Below are 22,689 nucleotides of genomic sequence, written 5' to 3' on the forward strand. Positions count from 1 at the left end.
CAAAGGTTCGCAAAATTAAGGTGCTTTCTTCTTGCAATTCTTTGTAAGTAGTATATTAACAAATACTGTACTTCCATTTATCACAAATCACAAGGCCAAGCAAAAATTACCTCCAGCCACTTGGGGGTGCTGATGGGTAGAAGTATTTATTTGTTAAGCAGCTAAAGAGTTAACTTTGGACACACCATACAGGGGAATGGATTGAGAAACTGACTTGTCACACAAGAGATCGAAAAGTTTGCATTTTCTCAGAGGGAACTGTTTGGTATGATGGGCTGGAACTGACCTATCGGGGATCTGGTTTTGAAATCAACCCAGACTGAAAATCTCCCTTTCTGCTGGATACAAAGCCAATGAAAATGGGTGTCGAGCACGTGTAATCCAATTCATAATTTCCATGAGCCTGGAGGATACATTTCACTGCCATCTGCTCTTAATGACTATTGTTTAGGGAATTCAGAAATGTCACCTTGGTACAGAATGAGCTGCTTTTCCACTGCCACGGTACTATTTTTAATCTGTACCTTACTGCAGTGTAGAGAAGCTTTACTCCTCATGTGGTCCTTGCTTGATTGCTGAAATTAGGGGTATAATCTTTACCCAACTCATAAGGTAGCAAACTTGCAAAATCAATGGAGATGTCAGTTATGCACCTGATGTCCCACCCCTCTGCACTCACCCAAAATTTTACTCTCCACTGGCTTCATTGGAAAGTAAACATAACCAGTGTATGAACCCAATTGGACTCAAAGCCACCAGTTTCCAAGAGCTGAATTAAAGTTGGCTCCTGGTAAACAAAAGGGAAAGGGTTCCATTCTCCTACTACATCCCTTACCCCTGATACAAAAGTGTCAAAAAGAAACTGGGGTATTAGAGAATTATACAAATCATTACTAATTTGGATGAAAAAAGGTGATCAGGGTGAGGAGGTGGTGGGGAACGTGTTTTCATATTTCTTCAGATTCTTATTGAACATAAAAGAAGATCCTGGCTCAGACAATTTCTTTTCCCTGTCCTCTTTCCAATAGTAGATTGCCCAACCTATTGTACATTATTGTTGATTGTAAATTCCTGGTCACTGGAGTCAGTGTTTCACAAATAAAGAGGGTCAGACTGCTGGTGCACGACAATATTCGTTGCTTCTTTACATGTATGGCAGATGTAAATAGGTTTAAGCTTGGCTGTTAGGACAAGTTTGTTCTAACAGGCTTCCTACTGTTGTACCAACCTTAGCTCACACTTTTAAGATCACCCACTTAGCTGAGGGTAGACCTTCTCTTTGTTTCTCTCCACAGATGCTGCCTGACCCACTAAATATCTCTAGCTTTTTCTGTTTTTATTTCAGATTTCCAGCAACTGCAGCATTTTATTTTCTTACTTTATTCAACTCTAACAGCATGGATCTCTGTACACGTGGTGCTTACGTACATCATGTTGGCACCACATCCTCTGACCACATGACCTATTTGCATAACTGCTTTGCCTCTTTGAAGAAAATTGTGTAAACATTTTGTGCAGTTATAGACAGTCAATAGAGATTCAGTCTGTTTACTGTCTTCCTTAGTCAGTTTGACCTGCGTACTTGTTTCTGATATATGTATTCCTGGAACTGAGGAACTTGCAGCGTCTTTATTTAACTCATTACTATTATGTCATTCTTGAAAGGTGTTTAATTCTGCATAGATGTCAGAAATAGATTCACTCTCATACATTATGTCACTTGCTGACATTATCTCCAATTCAAATAAAGTATTTGTTTGGAATGTAGATTTGGATTACTTCACTGGCATCCGAGTGCTAGTTTTATACTTCCTCTCTGGTCTGATGCCTCCAACTCTCTCATTCAATCGAAAATGCTTTTTGTTACCTTGAGTTATTGCTTTCTGCTTCAATTGCTGTCTCTATACATGTCCCTCCCACTCAATGCTCTATTCCCCCCTTCCCCAAACACAATATGGTCCTTTTAAGGCAGAAGTGTAGTAAGATATTAAAGGAATTATAAAATAAATAAGAAATAGGAATTGAGAAATAAATATTGACGGAGCAGTGCCTTGAAAGCAGAGATCAGCGTGTCTTGGAGAACTTTTAACCCTCCTATACATAAAAGAATATCTACTCGTGGAGCATAAAATTGTACAAAGCCTGAAAAAGTGCATTAAAATGAGGCTGTGCAGGGGTCCACCAGCAGTTTTGTGTGAGGACCTTCACCAACAACATCCTAATGTGCACAAGGCCCAAGGAAATATGAGAAATAGAATGCTCCTTGTACACTAAACCTCTTGACCTCAGAAGCACAGCATTGCGAAGCCCACAGAGGAAATTGGTCAAGCAGCAAAACTGAGTGTTGGTGAGGGAGAAGAACTGGTGCAGGATCAGGGGAAAAAATGGTCAGGTGTGGATCAAGCAAAATTGAGGATATGATCACTGGTGCCCGAGGATTAGCACTGAGTGGGCTAGCAGGGAGATGGGAAGGGAGTGATCATAAGATAACACTTCAAGGGAGAATCTATCTGGAAGAAGGTGGATACCTGAGACACCCTGATGGTCAACCAGGTAAGTCCCTGCCAAAACCTAAAGTAGGCCTCAATCTTCTGTTTCATGTTTGCTGACCTACGAGAGTCCCTACTGCTCACTGGGCTCATACAATCTTGAACAAGCGACAGCAGTAGGTGCCATGCATGTCCTTTGATGTCTCACTGTATCCTTGGCAATTTCTATGCATATTTGCAGCATACACATGGGCAACACAGAACAAAAATCCTAAAGTGCGTCACCAACGCACTAAGTATCCATAACAGAGCACAGAAAGTAAAGGTTTCTCCCACACCCCAAAGATATGCGTGTCAGGAGGTTAATTGGCACTGCAAATTGCCCCTAGTGTGCAAGAAAATGGTAGAATCTGGGGTATTGGTTTATTAGTTGATAGTTGATAGAATGTAGGGAGAATGGGATTAATGTAGGATTAGCGTAAATGGGTCATTGTGGACTAGCTGGGCCGAAGGACCTCTTTCCATCTAGTACATGAAAATTAATATTTGTCTAGAAATCAAAGAGCGCAAGTCCCAAAGGAGACACCACTAAAATCATAAAAACAAAAAGAGATCCACTGCGTTTCTCCTGTGTTATCATCAATCTATCTTACCCTGAATCTGCTGCTGACTTAGGGAATTGGAATCAATTGTGAGTATATGGAGGTTGGGCCAAAGTCCAAGGAAATTAACTGAAATGACCTGAACACTTAGCTAGATGAAACAACAGCTCATCCAGAGAGATGTCGGACAGCACACAGGCATTAAAGAGAGATTGCCAAGGTAGATAATAACTTGGGTTTTGCTGGCAAACTTGTGGATTCTGGTTCTGCACCTCCAAGGGGTATCATGTCATTAAGGAAGAGGTGGCAGCCCAGGTTATATCCTGTTGGAACTTCAGAGGTAAGAATGAGGACCAGGAAGAGAAGTCACTGCTAGAGATTGTGTGTCTACAATCAGAAGGGTAAATGTGAAACCAAGTGAGGGAAATCCCACGGAGTTGGATGATGAAGGAAAGATGTTGAAGGAGGTTGGTAAGATTAATAATATAAAGAAGTGAAAAGTATATTAAGATGAAGGGGAGAAACAGACAAAGCAGAAGGTGAGGACCGCAAGCTGGAAAGGAGAAGAATTATCCATCACTCAAGCCATTGTTTTTGTGACATCTTATCACGGTTGGTCATGTAAGGTTCTGTAACTTAGAGCAGTAACACAAAATTTTGAAATAGTTTTCTAGCTGCCGGCAGCTGTATGTTCGCCAACCTTTATATTTACTGTGTTGTTTCTAAATCATATGAGAAAAAAATCCACCATGTGGAAAGTTGGTGTTTGACTTGAAAGGGTTTGGACTGAAACCACTGGTCATAAACAAAGCTTTAAATGGCAGTCTGGCCCAAAGCGGGGTGATAAAACATGACTGAAATCAAAACACAAAACATAGCTAGAAGAAATAGAACCTGAATGCTGAAAAATAACAGTACTAGCACAAAATCATTCACACTGCATACATTTTAAAAGGGGAAGAGAAGCTAAAGCAATGGCTCAGTTCTATGATGTTTTTCCTGCTTGCTCTTACCAAGCTATAGTCGTATTGAGATTAACAATCCTTGGGTAACTAATCATTCTTCTCAACGTACATCAGTAAACTATTCGACCCGAGTAGAATTGCAGTGAGCCAGAGTTTCCCAGCCTGACTCCTGTACACCAGTTAGTGATCAGGAGCAAGAATCATCCAAGGACAACAGCAGTATGTCTGCCACCATCCAACTGGAGTCAGTTGTCTCAACATACAGTCTCACATTTGAACCTCCCCAGTCAAAATCTCACTGTTGCACAATGATTATGTTTACTATCTAAGCCATCAAGCAATATTTGAATGTCAAGATTCAAGTTAGGTGTTTTTCTCACAAATAAATAAAAGGCTAGTTGCTATGAAATGTCTTTGTCATTCATCAAAAATCTCAACTGGGACGCCAGCCTCACAGGGGACAGAACACAGAGTTTTCACTACATCACTGTAACCCCGTAAGTGCGTCAGCTCTGTGCCGTTAGATCAACCGCGAAAGTGGGTAAAGGAATGGCAGATGGAATTTAACTCAGACAAGTGCGAAGTGATGCATTTTAGGAAGTTAAACCTGGGCAGGACTTGCACAGTGAATGACAGGGCCTGGGGCATGTTGTTGAACAGTGAAACCTAGGGGTACTAGTATATAGTTCCCTGAAAGTGGCGACTCAGGTAGACAAGGTGGTGAAGAAGGCAAAAGGCACGCTTGCATTCAACAGACAGGGCGTTGAGTACAAGAGTTGGGACATCATGTTTCAGCTGTATAGGATGTTGGTGAGACTATACCTGAAATACGTCTGTAATTCTGGTCACCATGTTATAGGAAGGATGTGATTAAGCTAGAGACGGAGCACAAGCTTGTTGCCGGGACCAGAGGACTTAAGTTACAAGGACAGATTTGATTGGCTAGAACTGTTTTCCCTGGAGTGAAGGAAGCTGAGGGGTAACAACGTTCTAGAGGCATATAAAATCATAAGGGGTGTAGAAAAGGTGGACGGTCATAGTCTATTTCCTGGAGGAGGAGAGTCTAAAACTAGAAGGCATAGGTTTTACTGTGAGGGGGGAAATATTTAAAAGGGACCTGAGGGGCAGGTTTTTCCACACAGAGGGTGGTGGGTATATGGAACAAGCTGCCAGAGGAAGTGGTAGAGGCGGGTATAATTACAATGTTTAAAAGATATTTAGACAGTGATAAGACTATTAAACGGTTCCCTTGTACGATGAGATGGACTATGACCTCACGATCTACCTTGTTGTGACCTTGCACCTTATTGTACTGCACTTTCTCTGTAGCTGTGACACTTTACTCTGTACTGTTATTGTTTTACCTGTACTACATCAATGCACTCTGTACTAACTCAGTGTAACTGCACTGTGTAATGAATTGACCTGTACAATCAGTATGCAAGACAAGTTTTTCACTGTACCTCGGTACAAGTGACAATAATAAACCAATACAGGTACATGGATAGAAAAGACTTGGCAGGATATGGGCCAAATGCAGGTATATGGGACTAGCTCAGGAAGGCACCATGGTCAGCATGAACTCGTTGGGCCAAAGGGCCTGTTTCCGTGTAGTACAACTCTACGACTCTATTATCTTTGCAAATCCATCTCAGAATTACAGTAACTGTCACCAGCCACAGACAAATTATGAGCAGGAGCCATTCAAAAATATTTCCTCATAAAATCCCCAAGCTTTCCCATGTTCAATCAAAAAGAGAATAGAAAGTCATATGCAAAGAATTGTGGGATTGTATTGTCCTTTTCAGACTAACCTTTCAACTTCAAGATTTGGATTCCCATGAATATTATGACATAATCCCATGAAGGGAAAAGAAAAATCACCTGTTTTGTAAAATCTGGGAAGTGAACACTGGCAGAACCAGAAAGCACAGCAGCTGAAGCACAGAAGCCTTGCAACAGCAAGGCTGTTATTATAACTGATGAGATTAAGATGAGGGTAGAGCATGTAATGGAGAGAATACTTTAATGAGAAGCCTTATATTGAGAGTGATGTGTGACCAAAGGAGTATTATGACAGAGTGTTATAATGTTAGTGGTATGTAATCAAAGGTTTATTGATGGCACTAAGTAGTTGAGGGACGATGTAAAGCGATAGATACAACAGACTATTATCACTGACAACTGTATAATGAGGGTGGAGTTTGCAATGACATTCATGGAATGAGGGTGGAGATAGCATCAGAAATGACAGTCCCACAATGAAGATGGATGGGGAGAGAGTTCTATAACAAAGGATTCTTAGTGCTATAATGGACAGCACTGGGAGTCAACTTTAAGCTTTTAAAGATTTAAAAGGAGCAGGTCACTAAGCCATTCTGAGCTGGACTATTTGTAACGTTAACCTGCACTCAGGCAAGGCTCATGCCCAAGGCACAAATGAGCTTTATAAACTTTTGCAAACCTCAACAACTCCATACAATTCTAACCAGTGCCTGAATGGGGAAGTGGTTTTCTCATCAGGGAGATGCAGGACTACAGCTCGTGCAAAGACAGAAGGTGCTTTTTTGTCAAGTCTAGAGGATTTCCTGAGAAGCCAGGAGGAGGTGGCATACCTGGTTGTGTTAAATTTGCTGTGATCGTTTCTGCCAGGCAGAAAATGAACTCATCAAAACCCCCTTGGCTAAGAATTCAATAGTTTGTTTAGTTTTATCATAAGGCTTAAACTTCTCAGTTCCTCTTTTCACCAGGGGAAGTAGAGCATCTGATCATTATTCTCCCCACTGATCTCAGCACATTACTCAAAGTCAGTGTTTTTTTACATCAGTAGCTTCCCACATATTGAATATGTCATCCAAGCACCACCTTGGTCTCTCAGCACAATTATTCTGCCAATAATCGAGCTCTAATATTTACCATAACTTGATAATGCTTAATTGTCGGCATCCTTTGTGCTTCTCTTTCAACTTCCATTACTATGTGTATCACTGTTAAGTTGGTAAATTTGCATGTAATCAGTAGGAGTCTTTACAAATTCTTACAAGATGTACATGGCTGTCATATAACTTCAGCTCCACTTACATTTCAGAAAAGAGGCCATTTGACAAAAAGTTAAACAATAGTACAAGTGTCAATTGATCCCCATTTTTGAAGGAAAAGTGCCTTTGAGTAATCACTGACCCACTGGAGAATATATCCAACCTTAACGACTGGGATGCAGATTTTCCCAAGAATCAGTCACAATCTGTCAAGGCTCCTGATGCAGGATCAAGTTATCTTGAGTCCTGCAGTTTGTCCTTCTCAGCATAGTGGGTGCCAAAGACGTCAACCACTTTGGTCCAAGATACACTGAGAGCAGCTGGCCATCTTCATCTCAGTCACAAGATTGAGAATAACAAGTTTCCAGTCAACTGAAAAGTCAAAGAGGGGAAGTTTATGAAGAAGAATAGGGAATTTCTGTGGTGTACAATATGTGTACATTATAAGCTCAAATTTAATTTCATGTTACATCGACACTGAATATTTGAGGAAGAGAGATTATCTTTTACCATTAAATTCCCAAGGTTATAAAGCTAAGTTTTAATGTTGTTAGCAGATGCTGCTAAGTGCAGATAATGGAGTCTGGATTTGTCCAGCCATGTTCCAATTCATTGTGCATTTTCATGAGGATGTGTTTTCAACAGAGCACTTCCAAGATTTCTCAGGCAAGGTATGGAATAAGACTTTGGTTCATTCTTAGTCCTGGTGATCATCTATATCTACTTCCCGCTCTTCTCCCATTTTCCTGCAATGGTTCACCCTCTTCATCCAGATGGAGTCCTTTTGCACTTAGTTATACAGGATACAAAAGACAATACCTATCATTGAAACTAAATGCTGGATTATAGTGTATGGCACCTTCACCAGATATGTCAAGGTGGCAGACTTATCCTTTTAGCATTCCAACAACGTGCTCTAATCTAACTCCAACCTTGTTCCACTCTTCAGTATTACTGTAAGAAATCTTGCAAAGGATGGTTCTTATCTCCAAGAAACCATCTGTTGATTTTTTTTTAAATTGGGGAAAAAAGACCATGTACCATGGGCTGAAATGTTATTAATGCACCATTGCAGCTAATAGGGTACCTCATGTTGATGTACTAAATCACATGCTTGTGGTCACAAAGCAGCTGAATATTTGGGGAATGTTATTCCTTCTTGTTGATGTAAACACCATATCTTGTCCTGATACTTTTCTAACATGAGTACAGTACACCTTTGAGAACCCTGCTACTTTGCAAAAGCCTCGTAATCCACGTAGATGCCACAACCACACAGATGCCATGGCCAAGAAAGCTCACCAGCACCTCTACTTCCTTAGAAGACTAAAGAAATCTGGCATGTCCCCTTTGATACTCACCAACTTTTATCGATGCACTGTAGAAAGCATGCTATCTGGATGCATCACAGCTTGGTCTGGCAACTGCTCTGCCCGGGACCGCAAGAAACTGCAGAGAGTTGTGGACACAGCCCAGCACATCACAGAAACCAGCCTCCCCTCCAGAGACTCTGTCTATACCTCTCGCTGCCTCGGGGAAGCAACCAGCATAATCAAAGACCCCACCCACCCAGGACATTCTCTCTTCTCCCCTCTCCCATAAGCAGAAGATACAGGAGCCTGAGGGCACATACCACCAGGCTCAAGGACAGCTTCTATCCCACTGTTATAAGACTACTGAACAGTTCCCTTACACGATGAGATGGACTCTTAACCTCACAATCTACTTTGTTATGACCTTGCACCTTATTGTCTACCTGCACTGCACTTCTACTGTTGGTGTGACACTTTACTCTGTATTCTGTTATTGTTTTTACCCTGTTCTACCCCAATGCACTGTGTAATGAATTGATCTGTATGAACGGCATACAAGACAAGTTCTTCCACTCGATACAAGTGACAATAATAAACCAATATCCTTGCTTTGAAAAACAACCTTAATGAAGATTGAAATAAATAGGGGAACTCTTATGAATAGTGTGTCTATCACCTGCCAGCACCCATGGTGGATCACGGATGAAATATTGCAGATCCCCTGCACTGGAATGGAATATTCCAATCTGTGAAATATCATCACCACCACAGACAAAGCAATAGATTTCCTTAAATATGGCTTTAGGTCATATTCCAAGAACTTGCAAAATACCTGAAATACATATTTCTGAGTACTTAAGCCTCCTCAGACATTGTACTTATGTGGCAGACGATAAGATTTTGTGCTCTGACCCGTCTGGTAGCTGGATAACTCTGCACTCTTCTCATTCCCCTTTGACACAGTCAGAACCCTCTCCTGCCCCTGTGCTCCTCCTCATTAGGAGTTAAATTACAGAGGATTGCCCAAAGGTAAAAGCATATTTTCTGAAACCTCAAATGAGATTTCCCTTATGACCAACTTAAACCCCTCTGAAAATGAATTCATAGCTTTAGGCCTTGATAGTAATGGGCTTTAAGATAAAGTGCTTAAGTGACAGCAGCAATAAAGTATCTCCACAGATATATCCTCTCCATACAATAGACAAAAAAATTGCACAACTGCATAATTATTTCTGTTTCCTACCAACATCTTCCAATGAAATGTATAGCCTGACTTGTGTGCTGGTCTCTTACATTCCAGTGTGCCCTATAAAGGTGCAGGAGATTGGCAGATGTCATTCTGGACACTATAACAACTTTTTGCCCCTTGTTTGCCTCTCTTCCATTTAATTTAGGGTAGCCCTTGATAATACAATGTCCTTTGGCCAGAATAACATATTAGAACAATAGTTAGGTGGAGACTCAGCCTAATGCAAACCCACATGTGAGCTTACTTTTGAATGGTTAGGTGGTTAGGGGCCAGAATAACCATATGTTCATCTCTCCAGACAGCATCTCATTATCCTCAGCACTCTTTCCCACTGTTTGACATTTCTGATTTGAATATGTCTGATTATCATTCCATTTTTGTACACATTTACTAAGATCACAGTGATTACATTAAGCACAGATCAGAAAGAAATATCCCTTATAGATTTTTTGATGACTTGACGGGATTGATCAGCTTCCTGGGTTTGATGAGTTCCGTGGGAGTATCCAACAGTTTGGTACTAAACTACCACTATTTCCCCCCATAACTACCACCGAGGTCAGGATTTCTGCATACTCACATTCAAATGTGGAAGCCTTGAACTTGCTGGACATTCTTTGCTAGCCTTTTCTTGGCAGTGGTCCCACATTGGTTTATCATATATACCAGTGATGGAGCATTTGTTGCAGCAGTTCCCCACCAGTTACACTGAGAATCTGTTGGATGAAATAGGGCTTGGGTAGACCACCCTAAATATTAGGCTGGTTTGACAGCTGACTAAGCTGGGGAGGCGGAAGGCATGGGTTACCTATAAATGGGTCATAGGTGGGGTTTGTTCTACCATTCCATTCACATCCCCACTGCACACACTCAAAAGTGATGGCATTTATCAACACAAGGTCTTGACACTGCTCAGAGAATCACCATTGCCCAGCAGTTTGAAGGAAGTTAACGGTATGGGATCTGCTAAATGTAAATACAAACCTAATTTTCAAGTCAGCAGCAAGTATGGGTGTCTAGGTGCCGGATGAAAATTCTGGCCAATATTTCTGTGCCTGATTATCATTGATTTTTTTTTGTTTGTCTCCTTAAGTAAAACTGTCTTTTAGATTGCCTCCAGGATTTGAATTAACCTGGCTGCCATAAGCACAGCGCTAGAAAAAAGCTGTTGGAGGAAGTATCACACTCCTTCAGCTGCGGATATTCAATGCAGGAGGCAGTCATTGTGTAATTTTCAGAAGAGCAGACAATCGTGGTGTCCTGGTTAATACAATGAAAACAAAACATATATCTTGGTCCACATTTCCAACAACTCACCTAATGTGAAAATTGATTTCTGTATGGCTAGAATAAAGGAGTTCATAAAGCAAGCATTTCGAAACTGAACCATAGATGCAATTATTCACATGCAAGTCGAGATATAGGATATGAGCTAAAAACACACACGAGAGAGGATCACAACTTAACCTGATCCTATTCTCACTCAAGGTCCAGGGAGCACCAACTGAACACAAATCTCTTAGATGTCCCTGGATTGTGATCTGGAATGGCTGAATTCCACCCTCCTTTGATCTAAGTTGCCAAAGCCAACAGGGACAGCTCAAGTACTACCCCATCTGAGACCAGCCAACTAACGCAGAACTCGGCAAAGCACTCCGAATCCTCTAAATCATCCATCTACATTTGAGGTCTGTGGTGAACACTGTGCGGCGGTTTACAGTTTAATAAAACTTTCCAAGTTGTCAGGTTTAACAACAACGTTGGTTGTAAGTGAAAATGAAACGCCAGATGTCACAAACTTTCATCTCGACAAACTCTAAGCCCTGAGAGGCACTCTGAAGGTACATTTCAAATCACCCTCACTTCTCCAACAAGTCACTCAGTCTTACAATTAAGATTATTCTAGATTTTATTTTTGAATCATATTTAATCATATTTTCCCGTATTTTATGCTGAAAAACCAAAAGTCTTGCAATGAACGTAGGGATGGGAAATGTGTCGGGGCAAACCATGCGGCCAAATTATCACAGGCACTGTTTTATAATCAAGTAAAAGATTAGTTATTGTTTACTACTAGCCAAATACCACCGGGTTGTGCATTTCAAAAATTGGATTGTCAGATCGTCTCGGCTTCGAAGCTGGTATTTCAGTGCCACGGGGCTAATTGTACAAGACTGCAGCACAGGAGCTGCACAACACAGAGCGAGTGCAGGAATTCTCAGGAGCACTACATCGGATGTGCTCTGTTCATATGCGAAACGCAGCCGTAACATACACTTTAGAAACCTTCAGCCAGAAAGGGGCTCTCAGAAACTATTACAAATTCACATGCTCCTATCAAAAGCAGAATTTTGTTACTGCTTGTGCCGTGTAATATCAATCAATTCGTTTGGTAATAAAACAAGTTATGGAAAGGCAGAGTGTGTTCTTACCTATTGCCCTTCGGTTGCTCATTTTGCTGAGGAATGTTCTTAAGTTCTTAAAGTGGAAACTGCGGGACCTCCTGAAGGCGTTGGGCGGCTCCGAGCCATCCATTGCCGGCGAGATCGCAGCCCTTGAGCCGGCGGCAGGCGGGACGTGTGCTGGGTGGACCGGTGCGTATCCTGCAGAAGGCAGCGCTGGGCATCCTCCGCGCCCGAGGCACACGGCGAGGGTCCCTCTCACTCACTCACTCACTCACTCACTCACTCACACTCTCTCTCTCTCTCTCTCTCCGGGAAAGTAGAGGGGAGGGACTGAGTCAGCGCCCCACTCACTTCGCCTTCATTGGAACAAACGGTTTCTTTACGCAGCTGCGGGGAGTTTGCAGCAAAGCCGCAGTCTGAAGTCAACAACTCAAAATGTGATCATGTGTCATTTCTCAGCTTGGGCCTCCTACACACCCACTCGCATAATCCGGGAGGGGACTTACCATGCAAATTAAGGTACCCAACTGTACCCAAAATTAAATTCGTAAAGAACCGTAACACGGAAGATGGTCATTCGGCCCGTGGGGCGTATGATCTAATGTTTCCCCTGATCTTTCCCCATCTCGTCATTAAGTTTTCTTTCTACGATTGTTTTATTGTTTTCCCCCCTTTCCGACGATCCCCATTCCTTCTGGGATACAGATCCATAGTTGGAGGTATCATTATCTCCCTCCCAATTGGTACAAGGTTGTGGGTGAAAATCTCAGGCATTCGTTCCGAGCGGGTGTTGTACCGGAGATCTGTTGAACGGAGACCCTGCTTGCTTTTTCATGTGGATGGAGGTCATCCCACAGCACCACTTTGAAGAAGGAAGTTGACTCTGATATCCCAGACAATACTTATCCCTCAGCCAATATCCATAAAAAAATAGATTTGTCCAGAAATTAAATGGCACCTATTTAGCTTTCTTCAAGGAGACGGGACCAAAAGTTATTTTATTGGGTAGGCTGCTCCTACAATACTCTGTAGCACTCAAAGCCCAAGGCTTAAACCACTTTAAAAAGACTTTCCACTTCATCAATGCGGATTGAATGATGGACATCAGGGTGCTCCAGCGTCAGCCAGGGTTGAGAGTGGTTCTGGTGTCCTGGGCTGAGAGAAGCCCAAGAGTAAGGAAGAGTATCGGGAAACAGAAGGGAGTTTGTCATAGAAGGGATGTTGTTGGGCTGGGAGGTCAAAAGGTGGGTCAGGTTAGCAGATCAGGGGGTGGGATTGTGTTGGCAGGAGTGAGGTATATGAAATAGCAGATTGGTAATGGGGGTTGGAGATTAGGCAAGGCAGAAGATTAGTAACTGGAGGGGATCAAGTGAGAGTTGCAAAGTGGAGAGGGAGTTGGAATTACTACAGGGAAGTGGGTGCTCAGGGAAGCACTGGATATAGCAAAGGCTCAGGGTCCACAACAATATATTGGCTGCAGATCGGAAGGCATCGTCTGGAACCAGCCATGCCCTGAGCCATGTCAGAGTACAGTTACAATTTTGATATCTATCCCACACAGGAGTAAATTGTCCATGTTATGACGTGTCCACAAAAAGCAGTGCAAATCTCATCCAGCCAATGACCATCTATATCATCACCAATAGCAGAATTTATTCTCATTGATGTTCAGTCTGAGTTCCATCAGGATCATTCAGCTCCTGATCTTATTACAGCCTTGAGCCTTGGTTCAAATATAAATAAAGAGGCTGAATACCGGGGGTGGGGGGGGATCTAAATTCATTTCAGTTTGATATTAAGTTAACATCTGGTGTTGTGGCATCAAAGAGGCCTGGTAAAACTTGGGAATCATGAGAAAATCTTTCCACTGCCTGGAGTTATGCCTCATAGGAAAGTGAGCATCATCAGGTTAGCCTTTGTCATATTGGCAACAACACAGCAGAACCCAATCCTGACATCCATGCAGTCCAGCAAGGGTCAAGATTCACCAGTCAAAAGTTTGAGAATAAATTCACTGGCACGAAAGAAATCTAAGTGCAATTCATTTTCATTATCCAGTATTAGATGATGCTCCAAACTTGAACAATGCACAAAGTCCACACCAAACTGGATAAGTGACAACTTTCATTTCTCGCATTCATTATCATAGAACATAACAGCACAGTACAGGCCATTCGGTCCACAATGTTGTGCCGACATTTTATCCTGCTCTAATATCTATCTAACCTTTCCCTCCCACATAGCTCTCCATTTCTCTATCATTCATGTGGCTATCTAAGAGTCTCTTAAATGTCCCTAATGTATCTGCCCCCACAACCCCTACCAGTAGTGCATTCCACGCACCCACCACTCTCTGTGTAAAAAAACTTACCTCTGACATCTCCCTTATACCTTCCTCCATGTCCACTCAATCATCCGTAATAGATTAGGATTAAACTATTATTTCATCTACCATTATTAATAATTGATATTCAGGCTATTAACTTAAGTTTAAAGAACCGAGTGTCTTAAACCAGTCTCAGATTAATTTACTGTAATACAGTAAACTCTCTTTTATCCAGTATTCATTCATCTAGAATTCTCATGCAACTGGCAAAAATCTGTGTTTGTGAAAATAAGCTCAAACTCCAAATTTCATTTCAAGTGTTGTGCAAATTAAGTGCGAAAAGACATTTTTAGTTTATCTATGTTCATACATAAAGGCAGTGCAGTTATAGGCTGATTAGCAGCAACATCCTCTTTGGAGATGGATGGATAGTACTGTCATTCATTTGATTTATTTTGCTGCATTTTATATTAATACTCTTTAGCCTTAAAATATTGAATTGCATTGTAAAACTTTGTTATTTAAAAGAGCAAGGAGATGACATACAGTTTGACAATTTATTTAAATGTTAAAACACAGAATACAAGTGTGTGATGTATAGTAACTTTTTTTTGAGCAATTCTCACGCAACTGGCACCCCCATTCCCCATGAATGCCGAATGGCTCAGAGTATTCTGTAGTTGTTTATCTTTACTCTTGTATTCAGTTTTCCTCCTTCCTGCAACAAATAGCTGAGGTACAGCTTCTTAAGTCACCAGCAACCCATCAAGAGAGACAAAACTTAACTGTTTTTTTAGCCTGGATAGTGAATGTCACCAGGATAGTAAATATTATAATAGAAAAAAAATCACACATACCTTTACTTACTAGAGCCTCCATTTGACAGCAAAGGATCATTAAGTATAAAGCGAGCATATCAGATGATTTTTTTGCTTCCTAGACTATTGACCTTATTGAATCCCTGGATTCGATCAAATAACTTTGCCTACACTAGAGAATGGGTGTAGTTTATGGCTCAGTCTAGCGTTATATGCTGACTTCAACTACACCTGAGATAAATATTCATAATGAATAAAATATTTGCAACTTTTATGTACTTAATTTCAAGTTCATGAACCTAATGATGAGTCAGATATTTCATCATACCACCCGCACAGAAGAAAACAGCCAGGTAAATGACATATAATTTGATACTCTCCAATAGACTTTTCATGAATAGCTAATTTTCCCCATTTGCTGCTACCCCACCCCTGTTCTCCTGCCATCTCAAGTTAGGAAGCCAAATGGCCAATCACAACACAAATTTGAAACCAACTCCTAAAGGTGCATATCAATTTTATCAAGTGATTCCCCTTTGAACTGTCTGAACTTTTCTTCATAAATCTGGGAACTTCAGCGACACGAGCCATTTCCTCCTGATAATGGAATTCCCATAGACCACAGTTATATTCTGACTTTAAACTTACCATAAATATTTTTTCCCTTCCGTCCACATTTTAAATGATTTTTTATCATCCAACACAAGTGATTGGAATTGATTCCAATCAAATACTTTAGTTGATTATTTCCTTCCTGCTCCAACTGTGATCCCTTAGCTCCACACAGGTCAGGAATCAGAACTGCTATCTGCTGGTCTGTATGGCTTTAACATCACACCAATGATGTACGGACCACTAATCTATTGGGACTAACTTGATTTATAAACCTGCAACAGAACACACAACCATTTCAGAGGAAAAAAAGTAAAGCAAAATTCAAGTAACCTGAAGCCTAATGCAAATCTGTAACATGCTCCTTGGGACCCATTAACAAGTGAGTCTATAGCGTAAGTTCACAAATTTGTATCCCATCTCCAACTCATTCATCAACTGGCTCTGTATGTGCACGACAGAGTCTCACCAATTGCCAGCCAGGACTCCAGATGCGGCACACTTAATTTTCAGTCATTATTTACAGTACATTAAAAATAATATATGGTTATCCCACCTGAATTATCCTATTTGTTGGCCAGCCTCGTACAAGTTCTGAGGCCTCAGACAAGTTGAATCAGTGCACTATGTGATTCAGTTTGCACTCATAGATTAGGTGAGATTCTCATTGTCCTTTATGTCAACACTTAGTTTGTGCTCCACTTGCTATGGGTCAGTCACTCAAATTTCATTTCCCTAATTGATTAGAAGAAAGTGGATTTCTCCTGTTACTTCAACATTTTTATTATGTTCAAGAAACAAACTGTCAGAAGAACTCGACAGGTCAGGCAGCATCTGTAGAGGAAAGAGACAGTCAAAATTTCAGGTCAAAACCCATCATCTGGACTGCTTGATGGCAGCAAGTTAAACAGTCAAACTGAGGTAAGAGAAAATGGGTATAAACGCCAGCAACACAAAGTAAAATATCACTTAGCTGCAGTGGATTGACTTGCCTCCCAACAGTTAATAATCCTACTTGCCTTAAGGACTTTTAATTTGGAGAGGGTTGACTCATTAGGGTGTATTTATCCCTAGATTTAGCCAGCCCTTCAATCAAAAGACTGTCTTCATGTTGCAACCCAGGCAGTGACTCATGAAGGCCATTGCAGATGAGTCTAGTTCAGCTTTTGCCTACCATCTAGATAAATGTTGCAGGGATCACTGGAGTGAAAATGCTGGCACTTCTTCCCTTCTTTCCCCACAGGTACTTTGGCCAATTCTCCTAACCCACAGCTGCTGCAGCTGAGAGCAACAAAGTTAGTTCAGACCAGGGATCAAAGACTACTCTGTATTAAATTATTCTGCAGTATTTGATTCAGTGAGCATCATGTTCAGCATGTGATAAGTGCTATAATTACATTGAAGGAACTCAAACTTTCATGTCAGGCCTGCTCAGTTGCAATCTGGAGTGATCTGTACAGGGTCATGATCCAATACTTTTCACATTTGAGGTAAACATATTTTCTATGTTTTTCTTGGGGAAAATCAAAATCCATGTTAATTTTCTCCTCTCATATTCAAAATCACAATGTTGGTTATGATTGCACACAGCATATTATGTACACCACATTATAGAAAGGATATTAAAACTATGGAAGGCATAAAGAAAACAGCTGCCAGAATGATTGGATTGGATTATACTTACAACTGTGTAATTTGCTCACTAGAACCAAAGTGGTTGAGAGATGATATAATGGCTATTTTTAAGATTTTGACAAGACAATATAGAACATGACATCTTGTTCAAAAAAGTAGAACTTGAGGATATAGTCTCTACTGGAAGGCCTTAAATTCAAAACTAGTCTGTGGAAGCAATTATTTCAATGATAGACTCATCATCCTATGGAACAGGTTCCCTAGGTGAACACTTGAAGCAAACAGTATTAATTGATTGAAATGTAATTACAAAAATTGATTGCTCTCAGATGCAGTATATGGACAATTTGAGCAACCTCATATGACAAATAAAGCAGATGGTTTACAAAGTTTTCCTCCACTATGATTTTCCTCACCTCATGTATAGGCCTCTTGCAGACAAATTGATGGAGATTAATTATGGTGATTAATCAGGAAATCTATTACCACATTGTGCAACTGCCAGGATAGTAAAAGCCAAACTAGATGGATCTTGGTGCTTTTCTAATTCAGCAATTCCTTTGCTCTTTAATGCTCCCCTAATAGAAGATAGGAGCAGAGAAAGGCCACTCCACCCTTTGAGCTTGCTCTGCATTCAATATGATCATGGCTGATCCTCCATCTTAATACCATGTTACCAAACTCTCCCCATACTCTTGGATGCCTTATAAATCTAGAATTTATCTTCCTCCTTCTTAAAAATATTCACCAAGTTGGCCTTGATAGCCCTCTGTGGTAGTGTTTCACCATCCTCGGAAGAAACCTTTCCTCACCTCAGTCCTAACTCTCTTGCCCTATAACGCCTCATTCCAGATACCCCAGCCAAGAGAACATCCTCCCCACTTCCATCTGTCTAGGCCCAGCAGAATTTTGCCTGTTTGAATTAGATCTTCTCTCATTCTTCCAAGCTCGTGAATACACATCTTCTTGACTGAATGTGGGTGGTATGGTAGTGCAGCAGTTAGTACTGCTACCTCACAGCTCCAGGATCTGGTACACTCCTGGGCTCAGGTGCAGTCTGAAGGAAGTCCCAGTGACTGTGTGGGTTTCCCTCAGGTGCTCTGCTTTCCTGCCACATCACGAAGACAGGCTGATAGGTTAATGGGCTACTGTAGATTACTCCTTAGTGTAGGTTAATGACAAAAGAATCACAGCAAAGTTGATGAGCATGTGTGAGACAAAATAAGTACAGGGCTGCATGGGAGTACGGAAAGGGGGAATGGAACTAATGGGCCAAATGACCACCTCCTGTGTCATCATAAGTAAGTGAATCTCTCCTCATGAGGCAGGCCCATTGTCCTGGAAATCAGCATGGTTTTCTGGTCCTAATTTGAGCAGGCTGAAGGAGGTAGGAATGAATCATTTCCACCTGCATGAGAGTGGTGCCCCCAAAAGATAAGATGGTCCTGCTTGACTCCATCTTCATTAAAAAAAAACCTGCAGTGCCCTGTTTGAATATGAGCAGATCCATTCCCTGCGTTTGGTTAGAGCAAGAATTTGGAAGGCAGAACAAATGGGAACAATCGCTTTCAGTCAGGAAAGGGATGATGGGGGAGGGGGTGGCGGACAATCGGAAGAGGATGGAGGAAACATAAGTTAAGGGAGGTTCAAAGTTTTTCTGTAGGATCTGGAGACTAAGATATGGCCCGAAAATATCCTGAAAAGATATACACATCTGGGTCTTTTCTGGCCAATGATCCAATTCCTATCATGTTTCACCTAATTGACAACCATCACTCCTCAGATCTTGGACTAAGATTGCCACTGAAGCACAATGAGGCAATTAGCCCCAATCTTAATTTAAAGTGTGGGCCTGCTACTTTTCTGCTAGTGCATTAGTCATCAATGGCTCAGGTTAACACCAGTGGCAAAGCAACAGGATCACAGTCGGTAAGTAGCTGTCCTTATTTCAATTCTCTCCCTGCCCAGTTTCTTCAAAGAGTTGTGGAGAATAATTGGTGGGGGTGGGAGGTGAAATTAAAATCAAGCACTTTGCTTTGTAAGAAAATCATATTTTAAGATCTGTGTATTTATTACATGAGGCTGCTCAGTGGGAATCTGAACAAATGGGCTTTATTTCATTTAATTCAAGAGTGGAATTTTTTTTAAACTTTCACTGTCTAATAAGTACTAATTTATATTAAAAGAGAAAATTGGGGGCTTTGCCAAGTCACTCAAGGGCTACTGAACTCCATCTGTTCAGTGACCTTTTCCACCGACTGACTCCAAGGCCCATATCCCAAGATTGTATGTTGTTTCCCAGCATCCCCAAGGCAGCACTGATTTTCTCAAAGACTGCAAGTAAAAGGACTGTCACTCAGAACACTTCCTGCAATACTTATCATTCTGGTCTCCTTCCTTCCTCCCAGCCTCCAAACAGACCACACATTATTATAAAATGTTATTTTTCACACATTTTCTGCCAGGAGAGGAACTGTGTCAAACAATGGCGAGAATCATTAGTTTGCTGGATGTGTGCTTTAATTGGGAAGGGTGTGTCCCACAATATTGACCAAGGTTAACATGAGCAAAATGTGCACATGAATATGAGATGATTCAAGAAGCAGTGATGTGACACCAAGTTCATATTCTAAAAACCTACAAATGGTGGCAGAAAGAGGAGTGAAAGAGGGTGATAACATAAATCCAGAAAAGGAAAGCTATATTGTTCACATTTTTTTTTCATTATTTCTAAAATAAAATAATGCAGTTCCATTACCGTATTCAACTAATCTGGATGAAAAGTTATATATTACTGCTCTCTACTCTGGCCCACACACAACTGGCCAAAAATCTATTGCAAATGTAAAGACTTTTACAGATTTAAGATTGTGGGAAGGATCAATTGATTTCAGAACATGAAGGGTACCAGAAATGAAAGTGAAGGACCCAGAGAGTCAACCATGAACATTGAATGGAGGAGCAAGCTTGAAGGGACTTATGGTCTGTTCCTGCTTCTCCTCATGTTCTCATGAACAAGTTGGAGAAATGTCCCAGCTCTAGGTTGCCTTCAATTGTTAACTACATGCAACTTATGCTGCAAAAATACTGGCATTTGACATTTTTAATAGATTGTGATATCACGTAGTCAGAAGAAAGACTTACTTTAAGATAGCTCATTTCCATATTCTTCCAAAAAAATCTCGAAAGGACTTCACACACATACTGAAGCACTTACAAATACACTGAATACTGTGATGTTAACATGTTTATGTTTGGTCCATAGAGAGGAGCCTTTCTACAATTAGTACTACAGTCATCTGCTGAAACACACATTTAATTTCTAAGTGAACAATAAAAGAAGGCATGCATTGTGTGATATCCTGCCCAATGGGCAAAACATCGACAGGAAATGGATGAAAATGTATAAAAAACAGGTTTAGAAATGTTTTTATGCACAATTTATGCATCAAAACAAATGCTTGCATGTGTCCAGTTTCTAAGTATATGCATCTTAATGTACAGTTGGAAGTTTAGTTCCGATATCAAATACATTGAATGATCTCTTGATATATATTGACAAGGCTCACACTAAAGGAATGCTATCTTGGGTGATTTACCAATGGAGCAACTAAAGATTTGGGTGGGAGAGAGGAACAGAAAGGAAAGAAATTTGAAGTAAAATAAATGGTGTACTTCAGCTTCAAGGAATGTAGCTCTACCATCATTGTCCTTGGTGAGGAATTAAGAAATAAAGAACAAGTAAAAGTGTTTAAGAGCTCAGAGAAGGACTATTCTTGATAAATGACATCACACACATGCTAACCTTGTTCCTTTAAAATAACATCACTGTCTTGCAGCCAAAACCATTGTTTGTGTTTGTGGTTAAAGTTAGTGTTCTAACGTGGGTCCATTTCACCTGAAAAGCCCTTGTAACAGTTTTCTGTGGATGCACTAATGACTGAACAGATTAAATTTTTGATGAAAGGTCTTAAAATGAATTGTGCGCTCTCTCTCTCTCGCGCTCTCTCCACAGATTCTGCCTCACCTGCTGAGTATTTCCAATATTTTTTGTTTTATTTCAGCTTTCCAGCAATTTCAGTTTTTTTAAAAAAAACTTTGGATTATTATTGTGGAGATTTGGGTCAAATTTTACCTCTGACTACATTACCAGCCAAATGTTGTCATCCAGCTAAACCACTGGTGGAGAGGTAGGTGGGAAAATGACAAAAGTCTGTTGCCAAATCCGATTTGCTAACGGGGAATTCAGTCAACACTCTAAAAATCGATATAATATCTAAGCAAATGCCATTTATGACGTTCATATATCATGCGAAAAGGGGATGTGGTGGATAATTATGGTTCACTTCTGTGAAATTTAGTCTCCGTGATGCTAGTCATGAAACTGCAGGATTGTTTTAAAATCCACCCCCACCACCAACCACCCCCCAACCCCCACCCCCCCCCCCCCAGTTCACTTCAGGGAAGGAAATCTGCCATCCTTGCCCAATGTGACTCTAGACCCACCAATTGGTTGACTGTTAACTGCCTCCTTAGTTCACAAGCACTCAGGGATAGACCACCTCATATGAACAAACAAATATATTCAAAAAAAAAGCTTCTAAAATAACTTAAAAAGTTCTTCAAAAATTGATTTTAAAAATCTGTAAACTCCTGAAAATTCACGTGTGGGTTGACAAATGATGACTCATTATCTTCAGCTTGGGTCTGGAACTTGTTCTGGGATGAGTTTCACTGTCTGCTTCAAACCCACCTTGACCTGAATGCCATTTCCTTAACTTGTAGCTTAATTTAGAATTAGAGCTGTTAGGAACCTTCTTGCTACTAAGGCGAGCAAACACTGCAATATGTCACTCACCATGGTGTCAAAAGGAGCAGTAAGCACAGTTAAAGAAGGAAGAAGCTTCCCAAAATATTTTCATGACGTAAAAGAAAAGATTCTCAGTGGTACTTGAGCTAATTAAGTCCAGGCACAATGTGGCTGCAAAGGAGATGTGTCCACTAATCAAACTTCTTTCACCAACAAGCCATTAGAAACATTGTTGGTTCTGCATCAATGAGCTGCCTTCAGCTGTGTGTGCTTACAGCAACCACTTTATATAGAAGGTAGAGGCATGCCAATTTTCCTGTATCTACAGTCTCTTAGTTATTACTTTAATGCAGCAGATGGCCATTGGCCAGGCAGCTGAATTTCCCACCAAGGAGAAGAAGCTCTCCAAACTGGGATCGTAGCATCA

The 22,689-nt window shown here is 40.9% G+C and overlaps 1 protein-coding gene across 1 annotated transcript in view; it reads right to left on the reverse strand.

The window, feature by feature from the left end:
• LOC127573515 (stAR-related lipid transfer protein 13-like) overlaps positions 1–12,482 on the reverse strand; it is a 69,054-nt gene extending 56,572 nt beyond the window's left edge. Inside the window, exon 1 of the mRNA XM_052021801.1 lies at positions 12,089–12,482. Within this exon, the coding sequence (XP_051877761.1) occupies positions 12,089–12,191 (103 nt within the window). The 5' untranslated portion in view covers positions 12,192–12,482. The remainder of the gene's footprint in view (positions 1–12,088) is intronic.
• Positions 12,483–22,689: the final 10,207 nt, after the last annotated feature.

This window comes from Pristis pectinata, chromosome 8, assembly GCF_009764475.1.
Source record: "Pristis pectinata isolate sPriPec2 chromosome 8, sPriPec2.1.pri, whole genome shotgun sequence".
In the NCBI taxonomy this organism is placed as follows: Eukaryota; Metazoa; Chordata; class Chondrichthyes; order Rhinopristiformes; family Pristidae; genus Pristis; species Pristis pectinata.